Raw genomic sequence first — 16,837 nt, forward strand, 5'->3', positions numbered from 1 at the left:
GAACAGTGATGTATAACAGTGGGAAGTTGCGAAAGGCAGGGGATGTCTGGGAACAGGAGGAAGCAGGCGTGCTTAAACCACACCTCTTTTCCTCACTGTTAACGGGAGTCTAGGACAGAATTTTACCTGAAGATTGGGTCTAAACGGGTAGGTAGATTGCAAATGTGTGATGTTTGCCAGCATGGGCAAACTAGTCTTTTTTAGCAGCAGGTCAGGGCATCAGAGCTAATGTTGGAAGATGGAGCCAGGCAATGCTACCATCTTGAACTAAGCTCAGTCAGTCAGGGTCTGGTTTGTGGGGAAAAGAGGCCAACTAGAGACCATGGAGATGAACCCTAACTGAACAGGGCAGCTGTCTGGGCATAGATGGCATTTCCAAGTGCCTCTTTAATACACATTTACCCTTTATACACTCCATAGACATCAGGTGACACATAGAGAAGAAATGGGGAGACCAAACTCTGGCATTCACGAGATATTCATTCTCAGCTTGGGGAAAAATCTCATGAGACATTGCATTAGTTTATAATTCCCACACACTACCTTTGCTGTCTTCCTTCCCCGTCTCCTGTTGCTCTTCTGTGCCTTAAGTCACCTGTGCACCCTTTTGTGACATTAGCTGCCCACGGCCAATGGTGATGGCCTGGATCAGTTTACCCATAGCAGTATGCTGGACACAAATAATCTGTCTATGTTAAATATAAGCCCTAAGACTTCAGCTTCAATAGAAATGCTGCAAAAATAATCAAAGAAAAGGCACCTAGAGGTGAGAGTCTTGCTGGTGGGCAGAGCATCTGGCTGTGCAGTGCTGCTGTTAACGCTGGCCACCTTTGGCAGGTCTTCATTATCTCACTGATAGGAGACATCAAGTTCCAGCATTTTAACCCTGTACTTGAAACCTACATATACAAGCACTTCAGTGCCACGCTGGCACACGTGTAAGTATGACTCGGGGACTGGTGTGTTGTTGGGGTTGTTCCCGGGGTTGGACCGTTGAGAAACAAGAGAAGCCTGCATGCAGTCAGTGTGCATGGAGGGTGGGACTGTGTTCTGAGCATCTTCCTGGAAAGAGGCCATTTGGATAATGTGTCAGTGGAAGGAGGTGTTGGACTCAGGCCTTTCCTTCAGGATAAGAATGCATTTCTTCAAACCCCAGAGTGGGGGCTAGGGAGATGCTACAGTCAGCAAAGTGCTTGCTGTGCAAGTACAGGGACCTGGGTTTGATCCCTGGGACCCAACTGAAAAGTGCAGCGTGGTGATGTGTGCCTCCAATCCCGGTACTGGAGATGTGGGCACAGGGGGATTCCTGGGGCTCGTTGGCCAGCTAGTTACATTGATTTAGTGAGCTCCTAATTAGAGAGAAGCTGTCTCAAAAATTAAAATGGAGAATGATTATAGAAAACACCTGATGTAGACCTCTGGCTTTAACACATGTGTGTTCACACCCATCTATATGCACATATACATGTGCAAATGTATGTATACACACAAAACTAGGAAGAAAAAAATCCAACTGCATACGATGGGGAGATGGAGACAGCCATAGAAACACATGACCAAACTCAGGAACTTATGAATCAGATGTCAGTGAGATGAACTTGAGTCCCCAAGGGGGTCCAACAATGAACTAGGCAAAACCAAGTCTGGTAGAAAGGCAGGCCACACCCTCAGCCCTACCCCACCGTGCTTTGGGGAATGGACTACTTGTGGGACATTAGGAGATGTCCTTTGTTTTCCTTTTACCCAAGTAGTTTTAACCTTTTGTGCAGAACAGCCTGCTTTCAGTATGCAGTTTGTGGCTGGCTGACCAGAGGAACAAATCTACTGTGTTCACTCTGCTTCCCCTGCGGTGCTCAGCTCCAGCGCGGTCCGCCAACCCGAACTCTGGAATTCTAGTTTATTGTGCTGAGTGATGGGACATGTTATGACAGGAATGTAGCTGGCATTGGTCAGCTGTCCCCTGGACTGTGGGTCATGCCATGTGAAAATGGAGGTTTCTGTTCCACCTAGTCCCTTAGCTGTTTAGTTTCAAATAAATACACAGATGCTATATTAATTATTAAACTGTCTGGCCGATGGCTAGGGCTTCTTACTGGCTTGCTCTCTCTTAATTATTAACCCATTTCTATTAATCTATGTATTGCCACAAGGCTGTGCCTTACTCATAATCCCATATGTTATCCCTTCAGCAGCATGGCGTCTCTTCTGGTGGCTTCTCTCTGCCTTCCTCTCCCTCGAATTCTCCTCGTCTGGTAGCCCCACCTGTGCTCCCTGCCTGACTACTGGCCAATCGGTGTTTTATTCATCAACCAATAAGAGAAACATATATACAGAAGGACATCCCCTGTCACCATTTCATATGGGTCACTGCTCTCTGATATGTCAGGCCAGATCATTGTGCCCCCAGAATGTTTTCTAAAGCAACCATTCATGAAGATAGAGAATCACAAGTCGTACAAAGGGTTGTTATGCAGCATACTTACCAGCTAGCCTTATGATCAGTGAGTGCCTCATGGGTCAAGAAGGTAGCAGGTACACCAGCCTTTGGTGTATTTCCATCCAGCACCTGACTTTCCAAGGGGTCAGCAGCTACAGCTAAGATAGTTGTAGATTATAAATCTAAGTACACTGAGCTAAATGAGACCCTTAAACAAAGTTGAATTTCTGATTCGCCTGCCTCTGCCTCCTGGGGCTGGGATTACAGATTATCCCTTTCTCACCTATCTCCTAAGGGAATTTTCAGTAGCTAAGGATGCAAGACCATAACTCAGTGCATTGACAAGGCCAGTAAGGAGCTCAGGGTCCGACACATTCCTGCCAGACAGAGGCCAGTTAGCACTCTCTTGCCTACTGCGTTTATTTGCAGCATTTGATTAATTCTTCATGTTTCCCTTGGATTTGGGGTGAATTTGAGAGGGGAAAGGGAGGGAGAGGGATTGATTTTTAAAACAAAAATAATTGAAATATAGGTGCCCTCAAAAGTCCGAGTTACCCTGGTACCATGGTTCTTGGGAGATAACTCAGTCCGTAAAGTACTTGTTCAAGGCTGAAGACCAGGGTTCAATCACCAGAGCCTAGGTAAAAAGGACCATTTTGAAACACATTTGTAATCTCACGCTAGGGAGGTGGAGATCAGATCTCTGGGGTTCACTGGCCAGCCTAATCAAAACTGTGACTTACATTCAATGAGAAATTATGTCTCAAAATACAAGCACACTGTTGTGAACACCATCTGTGGTTGGTCTTTTGCCAGCACATACATGTGCGCACACGTGCATGTACATATACAAATAATAATAAAATGTAAAGCTATGTAATATCTCAGAAGACGTTTGTCTGTTGGCATGTTCAGAACAATGGGTGATATAGAGTCAGATTGAATCTATTTTTCGTCTGACACCATGTTGATTTCAAAGGGTGGAGGCAGACTGGTAGGAATTAGCCACAGCAAACAGCATCTGTCCTTCACAGGGCATTGGAAGATGTCTTCTTTAAATGCCAGAAAATTAAAATAATCCCTGTAAGGCAGATCCCTTCAGCTCTTTGATTCCTTTTTACCCTTTCCATGTATTTGTGTATGTGTTGTGCCTCTGTGTGTGTGTGTGTGTGTGTGCCTCTGTGTGTGTGTGTGTGTGTGTGTGTGTGTGTGTGTGTGCCTCTGTGTGTGTGTGTGTGTGTGTGTGTGTGTGTGTGTGTGTGTGTGTGTGTGTGTGTACACTTGTATGCTCATCTGCATTTAAAGGCCCAAGGCTGGAGCCGGGCATTGGTGGCGCATGCCTTTAATCCCAGCACTTGGGAGGCAGAGACAGGCGGATCTTTGTGAGTTCGAGACCAGCCTGGTCTACAAGAGCTGGTTCCAGGACAGCCTCCAAAGCCACAGAGAAACCCTGTCTTGAAAAACCAAAAAAAAAGGCCCAAGGTTGATGTGAGTAGCCTTGCTGGATCACTGCTCCAAAACTTGTGGATGCAGCTAGTTTAGTTAGATGACTTGCTTCTGGGACCTCCTATCTCTGCCTCTGAGCACTGGATTGTAAATAAGCCACTAGACCCACCTGGCATTCACATGAGTTCTGGGGATCCAAACTCTAGTTCTTATGCTCACTGCTTGAACCACAATTGCTTCCACCACTGAGCCATTCCCTAGACCCAGCTCTGCCATCTCCTGAACCTTCTTTTCAGTTCCACCAATGGAAACTCGTGCCTTGAGGAATTAATTACTCCTAAGTTTTCCCAGTATTTCCAAGAAGGGAAGTGTCCGAGCTAGACAGATGTGAGACAAAACCGTAGCTAGTTTGCCTGTGTAGGGCACATTTGAGTGGGTGTTCTTGAAGGCTGGGCTTTGGGCTTCCCGGTGTATCACCATCCCTTTCTGTCCTGTATACCCTAAGGCTGGAGCACAGTGTTGCCCATAACAATATTGTGTTCTTACCATTTTTTAGGAAACTCTCCAAGGTACTGAACTTTTATGTGGCTAACGCTGATGACCCTAGCAAGACGGAATTGCTCTTTGCTGCTTTGAAAGCCTTGAAGTACCTGTTTCGTTTCATCATCCAGTCCCGAGTGCTCTACTTGAGGTAACGGTCCCAGTAACAGGATGTACTTACCTAGACCCGCTTGTTCCTCGTCTCATTTGCATTCAGCATTGTGAGAAGTTAATTGGTCATGGTATAACCAAACTCCAGGTCTTTCGAGGTGGATTAGGAGACCACTAGAGAAGGTCCACGTGAGGTCCTTCTGCATCCAGGATTCATGGGTGTAAATGGCTTGATATGCTACTTGCTCTAGAAGTCTTGATTGGTGATGATGTCGGACTTAGTTTTGTTGTTGTTGTTGTTTACTATTGCTGTGAAGAGACAGCATGACCACAGCAACTTTCATAAATAAAAACATTTAATTAAGGTGACTCACTTACAGTTCAGAGGTTCAGTCCATTATCATCAGGATGCGGAGTATGGCAGTGTGTAGGCAGATGTGGTGCTGGAGCTGAGAGCCCTACATCTTGACTCAGAGGCAATAGGACGTTGGCTGACATCCTGGGCAATATCCTGAGCATATGAAACTCTAAAGCCTGCCCCCACAGTGACACACTTCCTCCAACAAAGCCACATTGCCTAATCATGTCACTCCCTTTGGGGGCTATGTTCTTTCAGACCATCACTGTGGCCTTTAAATAGATAATAAAGGTCTAATCCAAGTGTGGTGGCAGCACTGGGAGAATTTGATTAGTGAGATAATAAACTCTGGCTTTTTAATGATGGATCATCTCACTTCCTGTGTAGAAAATGGATTGTGCGAGGCAGAGAATGAAAGGGAGTAACCACTAAGAGGCTGCTCAAGGCTGAGACATTGAGGCTCTGCCTCAGATGCAAATGGAGTGCTGGGCTGATCCAGGGGGAAGAGCTGATTGGATGCTGTAGGACTTAATGGGGCAGCAATAGGCAGAGAAGGACCCTAGACAACCGTGAGGTGAGGTGAGCAGTGACTGTGTGCTCCAACAAGACCTGGTAAGAACAGAGCAGAAAAGTTACATGTGTTCCATTGGCTGATTTTGAGCCGCCTTGGAAAGACTCAGAGAGCTTTTCTTTTTGTTCATGTGTGTATGTGGTACAGGTATTTGTACATGCATGTCCACCCAGGACATGTGTATGGAAGCCAGAGGACACTGAGTGATCCTCTCTATCACCTTATTCCCTTAAGACAGGATCTTATTGAGCCTGGAGCTCACCAGTTCTTGGCAAGCCCTGGTGGTCCTCCTGACTCAGCCCCATCCCCAGCCCCCAGTGGTGGAGTTACAAATTCATGTGGCCAAACCTGGCTTATTACATGAGTGCTAGGGATCTGAACTCATGTCCTCATGATTACACAAGTGCCTTTACCCACTAAACCATCTCCCCACCCTAAGTTCTTTTCCAATTCTTTCAATGAGTGGGTTGAAAACTACCAATTATCACCTGGCTTAATAATACGGAGTTCACACTCCTTGCTTACTATATTTCTTAACCATGATGTTGAGGACTAAAAGCAGTTATAGGTTTACAATTTGTGGGGGATTTTGGAGTATTTGAAGGCATATAATAAGATATCTTAGGGGTGGGACTGGAATCTAAACACAAAGTTCTCCTGTTTCCCATCTGTCTCATGTGCATAGCCTTAAGGTGGTTTTATGTAATTTCTAGTGCATGTACAGTTTGACTGACACCTCATGTGAGGTCAGGTATGGAACTTTACTCATGGCTTCTTGTCAGCACTCATTAAAGTTTTGGCATTTTAAAGAGTTTTTAGATTTTGGATTTTTAGAAAGCAATCCATCAGTGTGTTCAGGTGAATGATGGAGACTGACATAAATATGTACCCATGAGTACACCTGTGCTTGAGTGTGTTCATAAACTCTGATTCCCTCATACCCTCCCTTGAACACTTGGTGGATTTCATCAATGACCAGGCACATGTTCTACCCTTTAAGGCAGATTCTCCTATGCCTGGAGAAACTCCCCGGAGACCTTCTAGCATGTACTAAGGGAAAACAACCAACTCCTGAGTTGATGGTACATGTCTTATGCGGATGAGCAGAATACTTTAGTCAAAGCAGGTTCTTGTCAGTGATGTTCAGGGCACCTACAGTAGAGCAGGGCAGCAGCAGCCTGGGAGGTCCAGTGGAGAAAGAGCACAGCAACTGGGGTTTGTGGGCTAGGTTGGGGGAGCTTCTCCACAGTGCCTGTGACCTCAGCTCAGATCAAGGCTCCATGGCATGAGGCAGAAGTGAGGAAGGAAGGAGGAGAGATGCTGGAAGAGGGTGTGCAAGGCTGACTTAGATACCAGCAGAATCAGCTTTGGAAGCCTACGCCTCCTGTTCTCGCTCATGAGCTGAGGAAGGCAGGCCCGGCTCACCTGCTGGCTCTGCACAGTGATGTTCTGCTATTTTACCTCTTGCCAGCAGTGCCCGCAAACTGCTAGAGACAAACGCATCTCCAGGTCAGTCCCTTCAGACAGCTCCAGCTGGCAGTCCTGGTTAGCCAGCTATAGACCGTGTCTCAGGACTTTACCTGCAAACGACCAATTTGCACTTTACAGAGTCTTCGGGACTTTTCAGCCTTGTGGGCTGACTTTTGGTCCCTTATAAACAGTCCTGGGGTGCCCCCATGTACTGTCTTTGCACAGCTAGAGATGGTGACCAGCAAGGCACTGACCTCTAGTGTTGTCTTTTGAGACCACAAACCTACTGTAAATTTTCTTTCTTACTAGATTTTATGGCCAGAGTGAAGATGGAGATGAATTTAACAACTCGATCCGCCAGTTGTTTCTTGCTTTCAACACGTTGATGGACAGGCCTCTAGAAGAAGCTGTCAAGATCAAGGTCAGCCTGGTGACCTTGTAGGTGGCCCCTTATGGAGTTGTGACATGGCAGGAGGGAAATGTGCTCAGGGAGAACTAGAGAGGGGTAGTAGAATGGGCAGAAGAAAAGGAAAAGTGGGTAGGCTGTGGCCGTTCGATTGCTTGCCTGGCATGCAGGAGGTTCTGGGTTCTAGCCGCAGCACTGCCAAAAAGAAGCACACAGCAAAAGTAAGTACGTCCACATCTGAACTTTTATATGCATTTGTACCTTCAAATGTCAACTCACCAAAGACAGGCCCCTCCTTAGACTCCACGTGAATGGCTGTTATAAATCTTGCCTGGTCCCTTGACTTTAGCAAACCAATCCCCCTGCTGTCACAGGGGTCAGCTTCTCTTCTCTGTCACCCCCCCCCCACCACACACACACACACACACACACACACACACACACACACCACCCCTGCTTCCAGAAGTGCAGAGTCACTGCTGTGAAGCGTTAAACCCTTGAGGGCTCCAGCTTCAATGTTATTATTCCTTCCTTGCTTTCCATGTTGACTTGGTGGGAGAAACTTGAATTACCTTAAAAAAAAAACAAAACAAAACAAAACAAAAAACATGTGCTATAAATGTGCATAGCTTCCTGGTAGTGAAGACCAGGGCCTGAGCCTCCTGCGTTTTCAAAGGAAGCTGTGGGGAGGCCATTCACCAGCTTCTCATGGCAAGGGCACCAGGTCCTGCTCTTGCCTCCTGGGCTGCAGCGGTATATTCTGCCTTTGTCTTCCTTAGCACTGACTGCCTCCGTGCTTCTTCCAGGGGGCAGCTTTGAAGTACCTTCCTAGCATAATTAATGACGTCAAACTGGTGTTCGATCCCATGGAGCTCAGGTGAGTAGCAGAGCACTGTGTCTCAAAACTAACAGGAGCAGCCCTATGCTGGGCAGAGCCTGGCTGCCACACACGCTGTGTTAAGGGAACACCTATTGGTGCTCAGTTCTATGGAAGAGATAAAAGAACGCACAAAGCCACCCCCTGGGAGAGACTTGTCCTCTCGGTGGGAAAAGAAGCTATGCAAAAGGAAAAGGAGCCTAGGGATACAAAAGTACAGTGGCTCTTAGAAAGGAGACTTCCAGAAAAGGCATTTTGCAGAAGTGACGGTGAGTGTGGGTGTGTGCAACTCTCAGGGGCAAAGTCAGTTCTAAGCCAGAACCTCTGGGGAACAAGAATGTTGGCCCCGGAGATGCTCTCAAACCAAGTCTTAGGTCATCGTGAGTTTTATAGGCCCGTTTCTGCTCAGCTGTCAGAGTGGAGATGTGTAATGTTGTCTTCAGCTTGGCCAAGTGAGCACACTGACCCCAGGGCTTCTCTTCCAGCGTGCTTTTCTGCAAGTTCATTCAAAGCATTCCCGACAACCAGCTGGTCCGCCAGAAGCTTAACTGCATGACCAAGATAGTGGAGAGCAGCCTTTTCCAGCAGGCAGGTGAGTCTCCCTCAGAACCTCTATCATTTGGGGAAGAAGATGTCAGACTCCTTCCACTTGACCATATGTGTGCCAGAGTGATTTACTGTGGCGTTACAGCAAGCATTTCTGTGCCTGGTACTTATTTCCCTGTTCTCTGGTGAGTCTAGCTCAGATTAAATTAGCTCATTTTAACAAGTGACACATCCATGTAAATTGAATATGACAGCGTATTTGCAACACATCTCTATGATATTTCTTGTATTCACAAAAGACCAAAAAGCTGAAGAAAAAGGCATTAACAAATAAGTTTATCCATGATATTTTACAAATGAACTGTTAAGAAGAGCAGGAAACAGGTCCCATGGCTTCCCCCAGGCCAGGCTGACATCTGTGACAAGTAGTGGTTATCTGCCTGTGTTTTGTTTCCTTGTTTTATTTAATTTGCACTTGGTACCAGCAATACCCTTTGCAGATTGCTGGTTCTGTTTTTTCTATATTTATTTAATTATTATTATTTTTAGGACAGGATTTCTCTGTGTACCCCTGACTGTCCTAGAACTTACTCTGTAGACCAGGCTGGCCTCAAACTCACAAAGGTCCACCTGCCTCAGCCTCCTAAGTGCTGTCCAGTATATGCCACGACAGCTAGCCTATTGTGCAGGGTCTTAAGGACCTCTTGGGGAAGCAATTTAATTCATTCTTTTTTAGCCCCCCTCCCTCGTGTGTGTGTGTGTGTGTGTGTGTGTGTGTGTGTGTGTGCCCCCAAGGAGGCCAGAATTGGTGTCTGATCCCCTATAGCCCTTTAATTGCTGAGCCACCTCTCCAGTCTAGTTTATTATCTCTGATGTTACTATCTTTCTTACTGAAACAGTTGTCTCTCTGTGGTGTAGGCTGACCTCTTCCTGTCTACTTCTTGTGTGCCAGGATTGTAAGCGCGTATCATCACATCCAGCTAAATAGCTCTTTTCTTTTTATTTTATTTACATTTTATGTGATGCTGTTGCTGTTGGTGGTGCTGTGTATATGTGTATCTCTGTGTGTATACATGTACGAACATGCACACTACCACACATACATAGAGATCAGAGGAACTTGTCCGAGTCAGTTCTCTTCTTCCACTATGTGTGTTCTGGGGATCAAATTCAGGAGCCATCTGAGTCTCTAGTTAGGTACTTCTGGTGAGGAAGTGGAAGCATGGGTGACAGTCACGGTTGTAGTGTCCGGAGAACTTGGAGTCGTCCTAATGAAGAACCGTCACAGTGGAGATTCCAGGAGAAAGCCGTGTGCAAAAAGTGCTGGTGATGTGCATGGGAAGCTCAGTGTTCACAGGAATTTGATGATTGATTGTCTGTTAAGTGCAAACATTTCTGAGAACATTACCTTCTTTGTTTTCATCTATTTCCTGTGACGTAGTGCTCGAGTAGGCAGTGAAACGTAACAAAAGCAATAAAACAAACTGGAGGGGTTGATGGTGTAGAGCATGTGCCTAGTGTGTGCCTAGCATGTGTAAAGCCATGACTTCAGTCCCTAGCACCAAAATCAAAAAGTAAAAATTTTAAAACAAAATTAGAAAGGGGGAGCAAGTAGGCTGAGAAGATGACTAAGAAGGTAGCAGCACTTGCTGCTTTTATGGAGAACTCAGGTTCAATGTCTAGTACTCACATCTCACAACCATCTGTAACTCATCTCTAGGAGATATGGTGCATTCTTCTAGCCCTCCGTGGGCTTCTGCATGCATTTGGTATACATGAACTCAAGCAAGCACACCACACCACACACACACACACACACACACACACACACACACACACACACACATATACTTGAATATTGAAAGCTGGAAAAATTGTTACATAATTTACACACTGTTAGGGCTTCAGTGTGTGTTTCAATCATAGAGGAAGAGAGCCCTCCCTTAATCACCAGCATTGATGAAAGAAAAAATATGGTCAGTACTCACATCTTGAAGTATGAACTCCAAGGTCAAGGTTGAAACTCCACACCTAAGTCTGTGTGCTCTGCTAGCTGGGCCGGCGGCAGGGTGTTCAGAGAAAAGTATAGTTGCAGAGAGAGCTGGCGGGTCTGGTGGTAGTTACGTGTGAGCCACTGTGCGAGCCATTTTCTGTTCTTCTCCAGAGTGCAGGGAGGTGCTGCTACCGCTGCTGACAGACCAGCTCAGTGGCCAGCTGGATGACCACTCGAGCAAACCCGACCACGAGGCGAGCTCACAGCTTCTAAGCAACATCCTAGAGGTGCTGGACAGGAAGGATGTGGTGAGTCCAGGCCTCCTCTATGGTCTGAGTCTCTGCTAGTCTCTTTGTACCCAACAGGAAACTCTGTGGCCTCTCCTCATCTCAGGCAATATAGGAACTATGAAGGAGAAGAGCAAGCGGTGTCCTTTTTAGAATGGACTAAAGATGCCATGTTTCACATTAGGCTGAGACACAAGCACGAGGGGACTCACTGGGCTAGTTGGCTTACCACTGAGGTCATTAGCAGTCCTTTTATGGACTCTGTAGTTGGTCAGGTGTTATAGTACACACTTTAATCCCAGCACTCAAGAGGCAAAAGAAGGTAGATCTGTGAGTTTGAGGCCAGATTGATCTATCTAGTGAGTTCCAGGCCAGACAGGGCTTCTTGGTAAGATTCCATCTCAGAAAGCAACCAACCAAGCAAGCAAACAAATCTGTAAATACATGGGTGGGGAGATGACTCATCAAATAAGAGCTTCCTGTGTGAGCATGGGGACCTGAATTTAGGTTCCCCAGCACTGTCCTGTAGGGACAGCCAAACCCCCAGGGCTCACTAGCCCAGCCAGTCCAGGCAAAATAGTGACCTGTAGCTCCAGGGGGAGACCCTGACTCAGCAAAGGAGGCAGTGAGAAGGAGAAAAGCACTGGCCTCCACACATACATGAGCACACACCCACATATGCACGGGTAAGTGCACGCCCGCACACACACACACACACCTTACAGAAAGACAAGAACTAATTTCTGCTGAGACCCACTAAGATGATTTTCCTGCAGAAACCTCTTGAGCCTCTAAGTTGTTTTGTCTTCTCCGTGACATTTTTACTGTCTCTGAAGCCCTTTGGAAATGCTTACATTTTTTATGTTCTCTGTGAACTAATCCCCAGCCCCACCTCATATAAACAGGAGCGGACCCCCTGCCTGGATTTCCTGGATAACATGTCCAGGCCCCGCTGGAGATACTTGGAAACTTGACAGAGTGTGTTCTCTTGAGCATCGATGGTACAGAAGAAAAAGACTCTCACTCTAGATATCAGACTGTGTTTCCATGATGATTGCTGGGGGCAGGGTTCCCACAGGTCAGAGGTTCACTTGTGAGTTTTGGTCTGTGCTTCTCAGCAGTATCTTTAGATTCTACTCTACCAAAGGACACAAAAGATGCTCACACTTTGTCCCACGGCCATTTGACTAGGTCAGCCATAGCTCCATGGCCCACCTTATCCCAGCTTGTCATTCCCGTGGTGCTTTTGTAATTTTGCTATGCCAGCCTTGGTCCCAGAAGCATGTGAAGGTACCATTGTTTTCTCTGATTAAGCCCCAAGCTTGTCTTTTCCATATCTTTGAGCCCCAGTAATTCACAGTACAGTTCATTTGATATTTATTCGTGATAGATAATCCTTCCCCCCTTTATTCTTACATACACTTATAGAAACCACATTATAAAGTGGAAAACATTTTCCTGCAATGCTGTCTCTGGGAATTGATAGCGGTTTGAAAAAAAAATACAACCAGTCATGTCATATACATAGCATTTTTTAAAAAGTAACTCTTACAGTGGCAGCTCATACAAGGTTTGTACAGGCTCAAGCCAAATAGGGTCCCGGCATGAGGGGGCAAGTGGACTATGGGCTCCTACCCCTAACCAAGAAGCTGCAGTCGATACCACTGGCAAAATGGAGGCCCTGAAGCTGAGAGAGATAGTGCCAACTGTGGGAAGGGAACGAACTAAAGCATGTATTTGGGACTGTTTTGAGTTTGAACAATTGAGTCCATTAAGAGCACTGTTACCTTTCTCCATTCACGGTGATGAAAGCTAATGGTCAGCCAAGTAGGATAATGGCTTAGAGTCACATGTGACTGCCAGAACATTAAGTCCTAGAGTAAGGATGCCTCGTCTTCCGTAACAGACCACAGAGTAGGGAGCCTTAACAGACGTCTACTTCCTGGAAGTTCTAGAAGCTGAAAGTCTGAGGTCAGAGTTTCAGCACGACTGAACTCCGGTGAGGACACTCTTCAAGGCCTGTGGGTGGCCACCCTCCCTCTGTGTGCTCTTGAGGTCTCTACTCCATGAATACACGGAACAGTAGGCAGAGAGTAGAGGAGCAAATGCACACCCTCCCCCTTGGTGTCTCTTCTAGTGAGAGCACAGATCCTGTCAGATCAGTGCCTGCCTAACCCTCGTGACTTTACCTTCCAGAGGTCCTCTGATATTGTAGGGTATTAGGGCTTTAATATTTGTGTTGAGAAGGAGTCACAGAACATTTACTGCACAATAAACCCCTAACCTTGAATTTTGTTTTGGGGGGAGTTCTTTTTGTTTGGTTTTTTGTTTTTTGTTTGTTTGTTTGTTTTTGACCCTTCACAGAAGCAACAAGAGCTTCATGCTTTTTCTTTCACTTCCCATGTATGTGCCTGACTGTCCGGGGTACCCGTTAGCTGCTCTGCATCGTTAGCTGGGGATGATGTCACAGTTATGCTTCTCCTGCAGGGTCCCACTTCAACACACGTGCAACTGATCATGGAGAGGCTGCTGAGAAGGATCAACCGGACCGTGATTGGCATGAGCCGGCAGTCTCCTCACATCGTGAGTCTCCTGGTTAGCCCACACTGCAGGCACGAAGTCTCACTCCTCTCCACCAGTGGCTCAGCCCTGAACTCATGTTGGCTTCCCATACCATACTTCTAAGTTCTAAGCATTTCTCAGCTTCTATATGAGCTTTCTGCCCCAGGTTGGGTTGAATTTCCTTCAGGAAAACCAACCACCAGGACCTTTTAGTTCCAAGGAAAATGACAGATGTCATCAAGAATTTGTGATTGGTGTGTTTTTAGAAAGACAGGTGCCCTGTCCATAATGCCTAAATAGTTGTCAATAAAGGGTTAAATTGAAGCCAGAATAATGACGAAAAGCTAAATGGTGTCATGATTAAAGTAAAAAAGCTTCTACTGATTGGACTGAAAGCTGAGGTTAGATTTTAATTAGAGGACTGTTCTGTATGGTCCAAAAAATGATCTATGAGAGCCATGGTTTTGATTTTGAATAGTTGACTTATTAAGAATAAACAACGCCGGGCGGTGGTGGCTCACGCCTTTAATCCCAGCACTCGGGAGGCAGAGGCAGATGGATCTCTGTGAGTTCGAGACCAGCCTGGACTACCAAGCGAATTCCAGGACAGCCTCCAAAGCCACAGAGAAACCCTGTCTCAAAAAAAAACCAAAAAAAAAAGAATAAACAACACCGGGCGGTGGTGGCGCACGCCTTTAATCCCAGCACTCGGGAGGCAGAGGCAGGGGGATCTCTGTGAGTTCGAGGCCAGGCTGGACCGACAGCCTCCAAAACAATACAGAGAAACCCTGTCTCGGAAAAACCAAAAAAAAAAAAAAAAAAAAAAAAAAAAAAGAATAAACAGCAACTAGCAGGTTGTGAGAAGCAGCAAACAGATAGCAATTTATCATCAAATCCAGAGTTTACAGCATCTAGTAGAGGCACCTGGAGTGGTCCTGTTGAGAGAGCAAACAAATTTGTAGGAAGCTCCCAAGAATCCAGCAGCAATTAGCTGGTGAAGTTGAGGCAGTCAGCCCAGAGCTCTCCCAAGAAATTGCTTTTTATCCATGGCTGAGCTTCCGACTTCCCATTCCCTCCATGGGTACTTCTTCCAGCTGTTCTTAAAGGCACTGTGTTCTTTTTTAAATTACATCGTGTGTGTGTGTGTGTGTGTGTGTGTGTGTGTGTGTGGGTGTGTGGGTGTGTGGGTGTGTGGGTGTGGGATACATGTACCATGATGTATGTATGGAGGTCAGAGAACAGCCTTCAGAAGTCACTTCTTCCACTCTGTGTGTCCCAGGGATCAAGCTGAGGCCATCAGGTTGACAGCAAGAACCTTTACCTGCTAAACCATCTCACCAGCCCAAGGATATTCTGTTTTCAGCAGCCTTACTGTTTGTTATTTGTCCTTCCCTGGCACAGAAGTGGGGGCCAACCTGCCCTGGGTAAAAGGGTTTTTGGAGAACACTTGAAACAAACAGGCCAGAGTCTAGGCAGTGTTGTGTATTCATGGGTACATCTCAGTGTCCAACATGGTGTTTGGATAGGCTTGTATAATTACCCCTTTTAGCTGAAATGATCAGCATTTCTTTGAAACCTGAAAAAGTTGGCTGAAAAGCTAATGAACTAATGAGCCCTTGGCCAGCTGGGTGGTTTAGGAATAGGTGTGTTTAGTGGCCTTTATGTCAAACAGTAGTAACACTTTAGATATTTAAAGGACAATTCTCATCCCCTGAGTCACATAAGCATCAGCGTGAAAGTAAGTGAGATAGATATGAATGAACAGTCAAGTATAAGTAATATAAAAGAATAATTAAAATCATATTGGACTCCTGCAATCGAATATGTGTATATCTGTGTATGTCAATGCATGTGTGTATATATGTGTATTTGTTTATATGTATGTGTCTATATGTGTATCTCTTCCTAAGACAGAACCAAGGGAGTTTACAGGTAGAATTTTGACCATATGATAAGACCCTTACCTTTCTGTAAATAAACTAAATATTTTTAATTAATATAGTTTGTAAAGCAAATGAATAGTTTGGAAAAATTGCTCATCTTTCATTTGGTGCTATACCTTCAAGATAAATGTCAAATGAAATGAAAAATTCTATGTGAAAAATTAAATACTAGAACAGCCTCAATAAAACATAAATAGATATGTACCTGATCCTGTAAGGAAGGGATTCTTGAGTTTCTAAATAGTAATAAAGAAGAAAAACTAGATTTTTTTCCTGATAAAAATATAATCCCTATATTTGAAAATAGGTATGTGAAGTCAAGGTCATACACCACATGTGGAAAATCAGTAATTAACTTACATACAAAGACTACTATAAGCCAATAATAAGAAGATATTGTTATAGTTAAATAAGTAAAGAATGTCAACAAATGGGATAGGGCATAGCTCAGTTGAGAGAATACCTGCCCGGTCTGTACACGGTCCTCGTTGTGATCCCCAGTATGGAATGAACCATGCATGGCTGTATGCACCGGTTACCCAGCAGTGGGGAGGTGAGGCAGGAGGATCTGACGTTCAAGATCACCCTCCATTACATAGGGAATTAATTGGAGGTGAGCCTGGGCTACCAGCAACTCTTTCTATTATTATCATCATCATTATTATTTATTTTTTGATTTTTTCGAGGCAGGGTTTTTCTGTGGGACAGTCTTGACTGTCCTGGAACTCACTTTGTAGACCAGCCTGGCCTCGAACTCACATAGATCCACCTGCCTCTGCCTCCCAAGTACTGGGATTAAAGGTCTGCAACACCACCGGCTATCTTCCTAGTTAAGATCTTAATGCCCCTACACCTAGAGGAATCCAGAAGCCATGACTGTTGGTGGGATGCCTAGGGGCTCTGGATTTCCTAACTCCTAACTAGGATGTGCTCTAAGCTGAATTGAAAAACACATGCTTTTAGACCTTTGGAAGTAGTGTTTCCAGTTCTAGGTGTCTTTTCAGAGCTCAGTAGGGAGAAGAGCCAAAAATCCAGGATACCCAAAGCCTTCTTCATCAGTTACCCTATGGAACCTTGACTATACTTCTTTCCTTGCAGGGCGGCTTTGTGGCTTGCATGATCGCCATCTTACGGCAGATGGAGGACAGTCACTACAGCCACTACATCAGCACCTTCAAAACCAGACAGGACATCATTGTAAGTTGTCTGCTCTGGGTCTTGGCAACACTAAAGTGTTTGTTTGTTTTGAGACAATTCTTGTCTGGTAGCCCCTATCTACCTGAAACTCAT

General features: G+C 45.5%; 1 protein-coding gene across 1 annotated transcript in view; it reads left to right on the forward strand.

The window, feature by feature from the left end:
- Window positions 1–16,837, forward strand: part of Dock5 (dedicator of cytokinesis 5) — a 184,230-nt gene that overhangs the window by 123,340 nt on the left and 44,053 nt on the right. Inside the window, exons 21-28 of the mRNA XM_040740571.1 lie at window positions 838–938; window positions 4,440–4,574; window positions 7,243–7,354; window positions 8,146–8,216; window positions 8,702–8,808; window positions 10,927–11,063; window positions 13,530–13,625; window positions 16,646–16,744. Coding sequence (XP_040596505.1) covers window positions 838–938; window positions 4,440–4,574; window positions 7,243–7,354; window positions 8,146–8,216; window positions 8,702–8,808; window positions 10,927–11,063; window positions 13,530–13,625; window positions 16,646–16,744 — 858 coding nt within the window. The remainder of the gene's footprint in view (window positions 1–837; window positions 939–4,439; window positions 4,575–7,242; window positions 7,355–8,145; window positions 8,217–8,701; window positions 8,809–10,926; window positions 11,064–13,529; window positions 13,626–16,645; window positions 16,745–16,837) is intronic.

The sequence above is a fragment of the Mesocricetus auratus genome, unplaced genomic scaffold, assembly GCF_017639785.1.
Source record: "Mesocricetus auratus isolate SY011 unplaced genomic scaffold, BCM_Maur_2.0 Super-Scaffold_100707, whole genome shotgun sequence".
In the NCBI taxonomy this organism is placed as follows: domain Eukaryota; kingdom Metazoa; phylum Chordata; class Mammalia; order Rodentia; family Cricetidae; genus Mesocricetus; species Mesocricetus auratus.